At 39.2% G+C, this 14,661-nt stretch overlaps 1 protein-coding gene and 1 long non-coding RNA gene across 5 annotated transcripts in view; both read left to right on the forward strand.

The window, feature by feature from the left end:
* LOC127525901 (uncharacterized) overlaps window positions 1-14,661 on the forward strand; it is a 508,475-nt gene that overhangs the window by 318,827 nt on the left and 174,987 nt on the right. The gene's annotated exons all lie outside the window — the stretch shown is intronic.
* Window positions 1-14,661, forward strand: part of spint2 (serine peptidase inhibitor, Kunitz type, 2) — a 43,144-nt gene that overhangs the window by 16,861 nt on the left and 11,622 nt on the right. Inside the window, exons 3-7 of one of the 4 annotated variants that reach the window (XM_028797344.2) lie at window positions 7,908-7,979; window positions 10,692-10,853; window positions 10,947-10,997; window positions 11,176-11,226; window positions 11,338-11,508. In XM_028797344.2, the coding sequence (XP_028653177.1) occupies window positions 7,908-7,979; window positions 10,692-10,853; window positions 10,947-10,997; window positions 11,176-11,226; window positions 11,338-11,508 (507 nt within the window). Of the gene's footprint in view, window positions 1-7,907; window positions 7,980-10,691; window positions 10,902-10,946; window positions 10,998-11,127; window positions 11,227-11,337; window positions 11,509-14,661 lie in introns of all 4 variants that reach the window. The other 3 variants (XM_051918890.1, XM_028797345.2, XM_028797352.2) reach the window with 3 other exon arrangements.

Below are 14,661 nucleotides of genomic sequence, written 5' to 3' on the forward strand. Positions count from 1 at the left end.
CTGTGTATGTGTGGATGGATGGATGGATGGATGGGATTTTGAACCCAAGGTCATAAAGCCCCCCATTCAATGATGAATATTAGCATTCTGCTTCTCTTGTTTGCATTAATAGCATCTCTGCTGTGCGATAGCTTGCTTTCTTTGTTTATTCTACTTGGAGCATCTAATTATGGTTTTATGCTCCACGCGTTTTACCTTTTAGATGAGCTGGGTGGTCTGAAGATGGTTTGTGAGGTCTGTTACAGCCTATGCTGTTAATAGTGCCTTATGTAATAAAATGGGGAGACTCTTTACAGCCTTAAAGGCTTGGGTTTAGATTCTCAAAATGCTTATCCCTCGATCAAAATTATAACTAAACTTTGCTTCTTTATTTCACCCCAACAAAGACTTAAGTGTTTGTTTCTGAGTCCAAGTGAGCTTCCTTCCCCATCCCAACGTTATTGAAGATTTTGCCCATCCATTAAATTTTGTTTGGATGGATTGTTTTCTCATTTGCTTGCACATTTTGGGTTGAATTGTAGCTTTTTGTGATTTTTATTAAAAAAAACCTTCCATGGGGAAATGGAATGACAAGGCATGTTTTGTTTTACAGAAGTGGGTCATTTATTCAGATTCTCTGCAATGGGCTTTGGTAGATTTTTGGTAAATTCTGATGGCTTTTTTTGTAAGTGATGCCCATGTTGCTGTAATATGGATTGTTTGCTGTAAAATGAACTGGAGGTCCTGTCCAAGGATCATTCCTTTCTTGTCCCTCATGTTTTTAGGGAAGGCGGGTGCCAATTGTCTCCAATTGCTTGGGCTCTTAGAGGCGGTTCTTCTCATCATTGCTTTCAAATGCATGTCCTTTCTTTCCTGTGGACTAGTGGGCTCTCCTCCATTTTCAAGTTGCATTCAAGTCATTTGGTTGTTTTTTTTGTTGCAGGTTAAGTCTGAATAGGCTTGCAGAATCCAGGTTTTGGATCCATTCACCATTCTCTCCTCCTCAGTGCACCCTCCTTTTTTTCTTATTTTATTGCATGCATTTAATAAAATCATTTAATGGCATCTATCCGTACTGTGAGTTGCTTCTTTATTGGTCAGGGCATTGTGTGGGAAGAATTATTTTATGGCATTGTGTTGATCATACAGAGCCCCCCCACCCCTTAAGTATGTTGCTGCTTTTGCTCTTTATATTCCATGTGGATGGTTATGGATGACTTTTATTCTGGGGCTGTGCAAGGAGGATGTATGGAGAATGTTGTGTTCAGGTGTACAATTATAGAAAAACTGTTTTTGGAGAAGCAATGGAGATTTTAGCTTATGTATAAAATAGTTTTAAAAGCGTTTGCTGCTTTTGTGAATTTTCCTCCTCTTCTTTGTAAAGCTTGAGTCCTTTTTTTTTTTTTTTTTTTAATGCTGGCACCTATCACTGAATGCATTGTAATGGAACAGTATGGTGCCCATCATTGGAAAGTCTCTCCAGATTTTCTATCTAAGGGACTGACTTGATTCTGTTTAATTGCTCTTATTTATCACTGGTGATTGGGGTACATTTAGTTGTGAGAACTCTTAAGTTTTTTTTGGACTTGAAGAACCCTTCTCCAATTAACTGTAAAAGCTAAGGTTCAGTACCTTTTTTTTTCTCCCTGTACAAAACCGTTTCCTTGGTACAGTATCTCTGGATTGGACAGTTTGGCCTAGCTTTGTTTTCTTTTGCATAGAAAATAGTTTCTCATTACAGCCATCCATCCATCCATCTTCTAAACCCACTTACCCAGAGGGGGGGTGGCAGGATCCTATCCCAGTGTATATAAAACTGGAGAATGGAGTTGACTTTTTTGGCATCTGTTTCCCAAGTTTGGGGCCATACAGCTTTTCATTCAAATTGCTCCATACTGTGCAAGTATTTCTATTTAAATTGTAGGTTTCTTTCTTTTTACTTCCATGATACATATAAAGTAAATTATTGTGAACAGATAGTGTTGACAGATCTAAAAATCTTAGACCTCATGGAACATGATTTGCACATCTGTGTCATAAACAATTCGTGATCAAATCACTTATTCATGGTCACACCTTGCTTCCTTATTACAATCGTGAAACCCTGTAATTGTGTTGATTTTAAAGAAATTTATTTTTGGAATGTTTTGGTCAATCGAACAAAAATCACTCTTGTGGGTGACACCAACAGTTGCCTTTTGAAAAATGTTTCAAATAAAATTTACGGATATTTAATCTGGGACACTAGGACATTGGAAGAAAATTTTAAATCACTATTTTGGGAATAAATCTACAGTGTTTGGGACTTTTTTCTTAACAGTTTTTGTTCTTTGGAAGCAATTGTCCTATTTAGTGGAAGCTTTGATGATTTCATCACTTGATAGATGAATACTTGATTGTAAAATTATCAGTGTGATATGTGATTAGTTAACTGTGGGCCGAGTAATGTTCAAGTCCTGCCTGCAGATATTTGCCTGAATAAATCACTTAAATCAGTTTTGTTTTTATATAATGCTATTCAAGAAGTACAAGTTTGCAGTGCTTGTAGGTTGCCAAATATATAAAATGCCAAGTCCATACATTAACATGCAGAAGTACAGTGGACACCAAGGTATACAAGTAGAATGACTTTTGTTATAATCTAATCAGCCATCCTAACAGAAATCTGGCCACCTGACTGAGGGACAGAGGAGAATAAAACTAGGCTTTCTTGGGTCCACAGCTGTTTGGTGTAAGAAAAGTGCCATGACTTACTGCACCTTCTTCCTCTAACAGCCTTCTTCAAGAGCATATGGCACATAATTTCTTGAAGGAACTGCAATATGTAAGTTAAACTATAGGAGACCATTCAGTCGTTCTGGCTACTTGGGTTACTAATGAAGATGTGTAAGTATTCCATCCAAATTTCAGTGTTTTTCTCCTGCATCATATACTTGATTTGGTAGTTTATTCCAGATTCCCACAACACTTTATCCTTCCTTTTGTCCTAAATACATTTTTCCTCAATTTCTATATCTTAAGTACACAGATAATACTTTACAGGGATTCATTTCATCATTATCCTGGAGAATAAGACCTGGATTAGGATATCGAGCAGTGGGTGCATGTTCCGTGGGAAGAGGTTCATTAGAGGTTGCAGCCTTTACTAAACCAGTGTGTGTATACATAACGTTTCCTAGTGGTACGGCAGTGATCAAAAGAATCAGTAACACTAACAATTATACTTGCTTCTTTTTGGTATTGAGTTAACAATCGTAATAGTCAAAAGAACAAAGCATGATGCAGTTGGGGTCTCCTGCAATCGGCATTTGTCCAGTCTTTGACAGTGTGTTGGAAAGCATTGTCCTAGGTGTGGACAGGAGCAATGTCATCCATCCGTCCATAGGTAAGTTCTGGAGTTCCATGCAGCTGTTTGATTTTTTTATACCTTCTGTTTGAACAGGCAACCTCCAAACGGGGTACAAATTGTTTGCGGACAAGCATAAATAGGGAATAGTACACTGTTACTGCTGTGGTTGTTTGGGAAACCTTGAAATAGCGGTCGACCTGGGTGACACTGGCAATAAGACTGGTCATTACCAAATGGGGCCCATCTGTACTTTAGCATTGTGTAACACTTGAATCATCTCCCGGTCATTTAGATTCTCATTGTAAATAAAATTGTGTATGAATAACCTTTTTCAGGTCCCAGTGGCACACTAAAAATCTTTGCCTGAAATTAGGTCCCTATGCAACGCCGTAGCACTAAAGTTTAATTCCATTAACCCAGATCATGCCCTTTACTCCAGGGATGCAGTTGTGTACTCTTCTCTGAAAAGATTCTAGGCTCCTTGTAGGTTAATGCTGCTCATTTTCTGCTTAGAATTCCTTTCTCACTGTACGCTTGTCCACTTAACTGTCCTTTCACAAACTTACCTGTGCTGAATGAAGGGAGATGTTGCCTTTTATCAATACTTCAATTGTATATAACTCAACAAACTTTCAAGTGAACCAGAATGTATCCTTAAACACCCCTTGAACATGGTGTATTTTTATAGGGCAGGAACATTTGTTCCTGGCAAAAACCCTCATGGTGGGTCATCAGCAGAATTTCTGCACTGCCACATTTGCAATAATTGTGACTTGTTTACCAGACACCTCAGTGAAAATGCCTAGTATCCTATAGTGAGTAGAGCACACAACAATTATGAACTACTTAGAATGCTGCAGAAATAAAGGCACCAGCTCTGTGGGTGCTCAGGAGCTGAGCAAATACAAAAAATAGATCACACAGCCATTATATATTACTCCACTTTCTAAAACACTTTGCTGCTTTCCTGGTTAAAGTCTTGAATCTTGGCACATGTGATGCCCATGTTGCTTCCTAATTAGGATTGTGACATTTAATGCGTGCTTATTGTACTAAACAATGGCAGGGCAATGAAAATGTGCACAAGTCGGTATAAAGTGCATTAAGACCCAAATAATGATGCAGAAAGAACACATTAAGGCAAAATATTGCAGGTGAAGATGTAGCATACCAACATACAATGAAGCCTCAAAATCAATGAAAAAAAATGCAGTAGGGTCCATTTTATGGACTCTGAACTTATGTAAGCTCTTATATGAAATGGGCACTGCCAATAAATCTCAAAAGTTGACATCTATGTACTGAAGGAACACGTTTCATCAAGGCAGCTCTCGTAAATTGCTTGTTTCATTTAGACAGCAGGCTGATCAGGTGAATTTCAATATATAATGTTGTACTAGGGTATTGTACCGTGTTAGCCATTATGAATGTAGAGAAAAGCCAAGCAAAATGACACCTTTTATTGGCTAACTGAAAAGATTACAGTATGCAAGCTTTCGAGGCAACTCAGGCCCCTTCAGGCAAGATGTAATCAATGTTGCAAACTTACTCTTCAGTAAGCTATTATGAGTGTAACCTCTGTTTGGTTTATTACAAATCAAATGCCTGCAAATATTTAAGATTCCTTTAATACATTGTATCAAAAGTTAATGTGCCTCCTGTGTCTTAATGGTTTCAACCTTCATCCCCTTGCCATCAAGAGCAGCCTTGAAAGCATTGAGCTAGACCTTTTAAGTTAGTAACTGGACTTGTTGCTATGTACGTTTTTGGCAAACTTCATTTGTAGAAAAAACACTGTCAACTTTCACTTTTGCTTGGATGCTGCATTTATTTTTGTTAACCTCTAACAAAAATAACTTATTTGCCAGTCAATTAGTTGAATTGTGCTGCCCTTTTCTAATAAAAATAATTCTTTACATTTATATAGCACTTTTCTCACTACATTTCAGGAATGTGTTTACTAGATTTGACCACAGTACATAATGAACTGTTTTATAGTAGTAGTACTATCTCTTTTGTAGGCAAAGCTTGTCTAAAATGTTTATGGTAAATACACACATTTCAGTGGTACTTGATTAGGTTCATCCCTTTCCATAGGAAGTGGTTTTTCACCTTGGTGCAAACTTATTGCCCACCGATATGCACATACTGGGTAATCTACCTTGGAGTAACCACACTTTGCATTACACAAGTTTAAATATTTTTCATCAAGTTTGGCTTCCTCCGCTTGACGATCGATCTTGTCAGGTCATCTTTTAACAATCTGCCATACAAGGATTGGAATCTCCTTGAAAAATATCTCTGAACAGAAGCCTGTAAACACTATGGCTCCTCAGGCCACTAATGGCCATCCCTGTGATAACACGAGTTCAGCCGCTTGATCACATTTAGCCTGAGACTTGTTCTGCGCAGTCTAATTAGTTTGTAGTGCTGTGCGTGTGTGTGTGAGGTGCTAAATTGACCTAATGTTTGAAAGGCAGGCTGGCTAAGGGGGTTTGGAGCAGTAAACATGAGGTGAGCACCAGGAGAGAGGCCGATGTAGCTTGAGTGCAAAGGCCAGAGCTGGTATCCCGGTGTGTTAAAGGCATGGCTAGAGAATGAGTATCTGGACCTGTTGATTCTCTAATGGAACAGCAGAGAAGGATTCATGGATGGGATGGAAAAAATTTGTTGATAGAGCTGGGTGCCAAGTTGATGGGGTCTTTGCCTTGATATCCTGCAGAGGACTCGGAAAGCAAAAGCGAAGTGATGGCACAGGGTTAATTTGTTGGGGGAGACATTCTGTTGCACTGTCTTTTAAATGTATAATTTCCTGATGGGGGGACTCTTTATGCTGCTGTTCATCATTTTGTCTGGTTGTGTGTGGGTGTTGGGTTTTTTTTTTTTTTCTTTTTTTCAATTTAATAAACAACCTTCTGGAACCTTTTATTGCTTATTTTTTTAAAGGTTTTACTTATCTTTTACACTGCACATTTTGCACATAATAGATTTCAAATGATTGGACATTGAACAATTGACTTTCTCTTGACTTGCCAATGGTTCATCTGTTACGTCCTACTATATGCTTCTGTGCCCAAGGCCAATGACCACTATCCATTACAATCTTCGGCCTAAGTCACTGGACTACAAACCACAATAGTCTGTTTATTCTCAAATCAAAATCTTTATTGTCATTGTAGCAATGAGACATTGTACAACGAAATTTTAGGTGCAATTTTCCAGTGCAAAAAATAAATAAAAAATCTACCCCTGTGCTGAGTAACCCAATCAAGATGGTTCACTGGTCTGCACTTCAAAGAAAATGTGTGAATGATAATCCTGGAGATCCAAATTCCAGTGTCACAATGGTGTTGCATTTAAAACAAAGGTCCTATATGAAATAAAGGTCGGTCTGATGTTGAATTGTTCAGCTTTAAAGCTTCTGACAGTGTGTGTTGTGAGACTTTAATGTTCAGCGGAGTGCTGTTTATTTGGTTACTTAAGTAATGGACACGTGGGGCCTGTGGCAAAAACTGACAAGGGTTGAGGAGTGACATGCAAGTACGTTTGACAGAAGCAAATGCGTACATGTGTAATGCTACATTGGATAAGTCTCATTACTGTATGTGAGAAAGATGTTTACTGTGTGTGTGTGCGTGCTTTTTTTGGTTCTAATCTTATATATAGATGTGACATTTTGCATGCTTCATCTGGTAATTTTAAGGGTTTCTTTACTTAAGCGAAGACATTTACCTAGGAATATTGAAAGATCTTGGCCTGGCAAATGGCAAGTTTTCATGTTATGAGCTATTGACTTCACATATGACCTCCCAGGAAGTTCCTATAGTAGAAAATTTACATTTTAATGGCCAGAAAGTAATGGCAGGTCTGCAGAGTCACTGCTTGGTTCCATGTGTATTCCCATTTTGAGCATGGGAAGCATTGTCCTTGTTCCTTTCCAGTCTTCAGATTTGAGTGCACTGTGGCTATGTAACATTGTTCAAATTTAAGGAGTTCATTAAACTGATCTAGCTGCACCCAAAAATGTTTGTCTCCAGCTGTTTAACTGTGTTAACTCTGAACTTTATTGATGGAGATCCTACCTTAAAGGGAGGTCTGCTGTTATGTCAATGTGATACAAGGCGGGGGAAAAAGCAACAGTGCAGCTGGTTAGATTCAACTAATTAGGTGGACGGTAATTTAAAATAAGGCAATGCTATGAAGCCGCAAGTTTGTCTTAAAGCATGTTTGCTCTTACCATTTTTGTTTTTTAACCAAAAATTGGCCTACTCTCTCCAATACGTGTAAGGCTTGTATATAAGGGGTGTCTAAAATTCTAATTTAGAACAGCAACTGTGTTTAGCTGTTAACTCCGTATTGAGGTTAATTGTCACATTTATTTGTGCCCAAATATGCAATATTAGATTGTGACATAAAGGCTAGATAACTGGGCTTTAAACCATAGTGATGCCAGTACGATTCCTCCTCCTTGCTTGATACGTAAACCTCAGTGGGTTAATATACCAAAAGTAAATTGAAGCAATTCTTATCCTGTAGTGTAACTCAAAATTATTTTGTTTGTTTCTTTTCCATTTTAAAGTGTTACCTCAGGTTTTGACCAATAAGGATGAAGATCAGAATAAGGTCACAGAGGATACCACTGCATATGCAGGTAATTTTTTTTTTTTTTGTTTAATACACTAAACTATTCATTTTATTCCAAACAATCTATCTTTGGTGTCCATTTTACAAACCAGTCTGAGGCTTATTCCTTTGGTAGAATTGTACATTGGCCTAGTGCTTTTAATGCCACCAATGCAAAAGGTCTGCAAATCATACTGGGTGTCTAGGTGTTGTGTGGTCCCAGCAATGTCTCTGTAGGATAATAAGAACTGAAGAATGATAAAGGATGCTTGGCAGAAGTGATAATTGAGGATTGTGAATAAGAAGTTTTCATAGTGTTAGCATGATACTTTGTAGGTCTGCTAATGTGCATACGGAACAATCGCCAGCGTTTAAGTCTCTGTAGTCTGTTAAAGTGTGTATGGTGACTTGCAAAAACATTCCATCTTTTCACCAACTCCTACACTGAAGTTCAGATGCTTATTTCCAAGCTCTGAACCTTTTTTAAATGTGACCTTGTTTTATATTAGAAAAAAAAACTTGTCCTTGCTTATACTATTTGCTGTGATATGTGATCCATTTTCCAGGCTGATTTGCTCTAGGCTGTTTAGATTACTGGTGTAGCACTTGTGTACCACAATTTTCAAATATTGACATAGATACTTAATCCTGTCTCAATTGTAAAACTGACCGCACCATTTTTGGACATTCACCTTTTTAGTCATTACGTAGATGACTTCTGTTTGGGATCATCATCCTGTTGAAAGATTAATTTTGGGTCAAGTCAGATTATTTCAGCAGATTAAAATGGGTTATCTTGAAGGATTTGCTAGTATTTTAACTACTAGCAGTCCTTTCTGATTTAACCTAATGCTAACACCACCATACATCTATGAAGGTCTGATGTTCAGAGGTGTGGGTACTATTACATCTTCAATACACATTTTTTTTAGACTTTGCCTAGGAGTCTCATGTTTTTTTCTGACCGTTAACACCTTTTCACGCTTTGCTACTGGGTCATGGCATGCTTTTACTTGGCTTTTTTTTTTTTTTTTAATATAATCTTTTATGTCTCCTTTCTGTATAGACCAGTATTCTGTGCAGCTGTTGATACAGTTGACTGGTGCATCTTTACTCTGATCTAGGTAGTGCTCGTGTGGGTTAATGTTAGAACATTAGAAAACATTAGACATGAACCAGCCATTCAGCCTAACAAAGCTTGCCAATCCTATCCACCTAATTTCTCCAGAATATCAAGTCTGGTTTTGACAGTCCCTAAAGTCCTATTGTCTTCCACACTACTTGGTAACTTTTGTAATGCTTCTGGGTGCGTGCGTGTGAAGAAAAACGTTCTAATGTTTGAGTCCCAATGACTCTTGCCGATTTCAACTGTCCCTATGCTCTTGAGGAACTAGTTTTAAAGGAAGTCTTGATCCATTGTATGTATTCTCTCTGGCACGAGTATAGGTACTGCAGTTCCTTTCTTGAAGTGATGCTGCACCTCAGTGTTCTCAAACTGGGCTCTGTCATCAACCCAGACCTTGGCTTTGTGGGTTAGATCTTACAGCTAGTTTTGGGCATCCAGCTCCAGGGATCTGTGGCGAGTATGGTAGCTCCCAAATTCAAAGAAAGTCTGAGCTTTTTATTCACTAGTGACTGATTTCTTGACAGAGGTCCCTGTATTCAATTTTAAAGATTGAAGTGGAGTCTGCTGATTGGATCAAGATTTATTCCAGTTGCATTGGCAAACACTGGATCTTGTATGTGTTTTGTACATGAGACATCCTCTTAATTCCAAGAATTCATAAGAGTACTGATGGTCTAGTCTTCCTCTTCAGATCTGACAAATGTAGAAATAACCTGCTAGCAACTATCAATGTTCCTACCCACTGTAGGAGGAAGATGGCATTTTGCTAGGCTTTCAGTGGCACAGAACACCTATTAAGAGAGCAGACTTTACAGGGAAGCTAACTGTACTACCCACACCTACAATCAAATGTATTCCTGAATGAACAATATATTGAATGGCTAAACTATAGTTCTCCCAAATACTTTAGTCAACTCTACTTCTCTGATTCATCATTTAATACAAGAAGTTTGTCTGACTTCAGACACAAATAACCCCAAACATGCATTCATTTTTATCCTGTTAACTACATGCTGGAATTTAGAGTGCAAGTGAGGGTATTTTAGTACATTTAGTATTCCAAACTACAGTGTAAATTAGTATTGGTCAAAGTAAAATGTCACAGTATAGAGAAAGTGGGTAAGTGGCTTTAGCTCTCTAATGGGCTTAATGAAGAGGAAAAAGCTGCAGTCATAAGGGCCCTAGTTGGTATGGGGCTGTTCTACTGAGAAATCCAAGAAGAACTAGAAAGAAAAATTTAGGTGACCTGCTCGTTTAATTCTCAAACATTCCAGAAAAATAGACTAGAAAATAAAACTGCTTACGATATGTCAGGTATTTTCTAGTCATGTCTTGGTCCTAGTGATTACCAGTTTAGTCTCTCCTTTCAGGTTATCCACACTATGCAATTTTAGGAAATGTCAAGTATTTTAAAATAGTGTTCTTATTGGTATTAAAAAATATCTTAAATGTGGTCTAAGAGTTTTGATCACAGGGTTCAGTGGAAACGGTAAGATGGCTTATGTACCATAGCACAGTGTGGCATGCTATACACTGAACTTTATTTGTGAGATCCTCACATGAATCTCCCTCCATACTTGTGCACAGCAATGCCTGTCTATCTTTCACCTGCAGAATACTGCCTGACGGAGCCTGTCGGTGGATTTTGCAAAGCATCAATGCCTCGCTACTTCTACAACAGTAATGCAAAGATGTGCCAGACTTTCATCTATGGAGGTTGCATGGGGAACAAGAACAACTATCTAACCAAGGAGGAATGCCAGGCTAAGTGTGCAGGTAAACTTTACCACAATTTAGATGCATTCTTTTCCAGAGTTATTAAAGGTTGCCCAGGTTTTAAGTTAACCTGCTCTGTTTTCCATTTTATAGAGACTGTTGCCCCAAAGGCCGTAACTGAAAATATTCCAGAAGCATATAAAGGTGTGTGCCACTATTGCCTCTCCTGGTCTTCCAGTGTTTATGTATATTTGATGCAGTTTTGTGACTCCTGTGTATTGATATGTGTTTTTTTTTCCACACTTGGCTACATTCATTTCCGGAGTTATTAAAGGTTGCCCCGGTTTTAAGTTGTTAACCTGCTCTGTTTTCCATTTTATAGAGCCTGTTGCCCCAAAGGCCCTAACTGAAAATATTCCAGAAGCATATAAAGGTGTGTGCCACTATTGCCTCTCCTGGTCTTCCAGTGTTTATGTATATTTCATGCAGTTTTGTGACTCCTGTGTATTGATATGTATTTTTTTTTTTTTCCACACTTGGCTAGAACGCTGTATGGTAAAGAGAGAAACTGGTCCCTGCCGTGCCAGTTTCATGAACTGGTATTTTGACCCAGTTACCAAGAACTGTCTGTCTTTTACATATGGTGGCTGCCAGGGTAACCAGAACCGGTATGGATCAGTCGAGGAGTGTATGGACAGCTGTGCTGCAGGTCCAGGTAAACTTTAGACATTTGTGGTATTTTGATCTAGTTTGTATTCCTCTTTTATATGCAAGCCAAGATTGATTAGCTCATACCAGAAGTGCCGTGGAATGTCGGGATCTGAACCTGTGAAGTAAATCTAAGTATAGTTGGCATTTTGATATGAATGTCGTTCAGACTTATTTTTTTCCTTCAGATTTTTACAATGTAAGGATGCATTTCTTTCTTTGTTAGGTTTAATTATTTGTTTTCAGCAGAAATGGAAAAAAACTGAGCAGTATAACAGAGGCACACACTTGACACAGTCAGCCTTGCAATAGACTGACAGCCCCTCTAGAGCCATTTCTTGCCTTGTGCCAACTCTTGCTAGGATACGCTCTGAAATTACACAACCCTGAAGTGGATTAAATGGCAGTGTTTGGTGAGGAGGTTAAAGACCATGGCTAAGGTTCAAGTTTTTGGTTAAAATGCATGTTTTAATGACTGGCTAGCCTGACTGCCTCATTTTACAATTGTGACCAAGTATGTGTATCTGACAGGATAGATGGCACACTGGTTGGATGAAGAGCCTGTCAATTTGAACTAAATGTATACCACGGTCTTGTGATGTACTGGTGCCCTTACTGTGATCCTAAAGTGAACAGGGCAGCTTTGAGAAGGTCATGTTTTAATGCCAGTGGTAATACAGTAGGAGGTGGAGGATCCTTTTTTCTTATTTTATAAACCACTCTGTTGCTATGCTGGTACTGGAAGTACACTGCTCAAAAAAAACAACTTAAAGGAACACTTTGAAAACACATCAGATCTCAGTGGGGGTGGGGGGGAGGAAATCCTGCTGGATATCTATACTGATATGGACTGGGTAATGTGTTAGGGATGAAAGGATGCCTCATTGTTTGATGGAAATGAAAATTATCAACTTACAGAGGGCCGAATTCAAAGACACCCCGAAAATCAAAGTGAAAAAGTGATGTGACAGGCTAGTCCATTTTGCTGAAATTCATTTGCAGCAACTCAATCATTCTCAGTAGTTTGTATGGCCCCCACGTGCTTGTATGCATGCCTAACAATGTCTGGGCATGCTCCTAATGAGATGACAGATGGTGTCCTGGGGAATCTCCTCTCAGATCTGGACCAGGGCATCACTGAGCTTCTGGACAGTCTGAGGTGCAACCTGGTGGTGTCGGATGATCCGAAACAATGTCACAGAGGTGTTCTATTGGTTTTAGGTCCGGCGAGCGTGGGGCCAGTCAATGGTATCAATTCCTTCATCCTTCAGGAACTGCCAGCATACTGTTGCCACATGAGGCCGGGCATTGTTGTGTACCAGGAGGAACCCAGGACCCACTGCACCAGCATAGGGTCTGACAATGGGTCCAAGGATTTCATCCTGATACCTAATGGCAGTCAAGGTGCCATTGTCTAGCCTGTAGAGGTCTGTGTCCCCCTCCATGGATATGCCTCCCCTGACCATCACTGACCCACCACCAAACTGGTCATGCTGAACGATGTTACAGGCAGAATAACGTTGTCCATGGCTTTTCCAGACCCTTTAACATCTTTCACGTGCTCATGGTGAACCTGCTCTCATCAGTGAAAAGCACAGGGTGCAAGTGGTGGACCTGTCGATTCTGGTATTCTATGGCAAATACCAATCAAGCACCATGGTGCTGGGCAGTGAGCACTGGGCCCACTAGAGGACATCGGGCCCTTAGACCACCCTCATGTTGTCTGTTTCTGATTGTTTGGTCAGACACATTCACACCAGTGGCCTGCTGGAGGTCATTTTGTAGGCTCTGGCAGTACTCATCCTGTTCCTCCTTCTCCAAAAGAGTAGATACCGGTTCTGCTGATGGGTTAAGGACCTTCTACAGCCCTGTCCAGCTCTCCTAGACTGTCTGTCCTGGAATCTCCTCCATACCCTTGAGACTATGATGGGAGACAAAGCAAACCTTCTGGCAATGGCACATATTGATGTGCCATCCTGGAGAAGTTGGACTACCTGTGCAACCTCTGAAGGGTCCAGGTATCGCCTCATGCTACCAGTAGAGACACTGACCGTAGCCAAATGCAAAACAAGGGAAAAAACAGATGTTAGTGGCCTCCACCTATTAAACCATTCCTGTTTTGGGGGTTGTCTCATTGTTGCCCCTCTAGTGCACCTGTTAATTTCATTAACACCAAAGCCACTGAAACTGATTAACAAGCCCCTCTGCTACTTAACTGACCAGATCAATAGCCCAGAAGTTTCATTGACTTGATGCTATACTCTGATTAAAAAGTGTTCCTTTAATTCTTTTGAGCAGTATACATTAGGCAGCTTGCTCCAGCATTTCCCCGAGGACCAGTGAAAGTCTCCACTTGTTCTGATTCAAAGAACAATTGTGAATCAAATTATTTCTATATAGAATAGTTGCCAGTTCTTCACACATTTTGCCCTTTAATACTTAAGACGTTTGGAATATAGCTAAAATGTAAAGTTGTAGAAATATTACATTTTGTCAGAATAATTCATGAAGTACCTTTTAGCCTTCATGCAACTGTAGTTTAGCAATTTGCCACCTTGGCTTGGAAACTACAGAGGAGAGGAGTTTTTGCCTGTTTTTATTGGCCCAGCAACTTAGTGGCCTAGCTTATGAGACAAATTATAAAAATGTGTGGCTCCACCACAAACAGACAGCTCCAAATGAGAAATGCTGATCTAAACTTGGCTGAGATTGACTCAGAAAATGATTTAAACAGCTCTGCAAATAACCTGAGCTCTAACAGAAGTTGCTGAATTACTAAATTTATAGGGAAACAATGTTTTTGGTCATTGGTGTTTTTGCATAGTATCCTTAATTTTTGTTACTTTTAGATGGCAATAGGAAGACTGTCAACCTGTGAAATTAATGCATCTGATAAATTCCTAGGATAAAGTGTTCATTTAAGAGTCTGATGTCAAATCTAAACACAATATAAGCACACTTTGAGATGTGGTGTGCAGTATGTATGTAAAAGTTATGAAAATAACTAGTTATACCCTGCTTAACGCGGGGGATACTTTCCAAGAAATTCCAGTGCTAAATGAAACCGCATTAAACGAGGTCATCTTAACACGTAAATATTGGGGATAGGTGAAATAGGACAGAGAAGAAAGTTTGTAATTTTTTTGTTTTGTAATGTGTA

The sequence above is a fragment of the Erpetoichthys calabaricus genome, chromosome 1 (genome assembly GCF_900747795.2).
Source record: "Erpetoichthys calabaricus chromosome 1, fErpCal1.3, whole genome shotgun sequence".
In the NCBI taxonomy this organism is placed as follows: domain Eukaryota; kingdom Metazoa; phylum Chordata; class Cladistia; order Polypteriformes; family Polypteridae; genus Erpetoichthys; species Erpetoichthys calabaricus.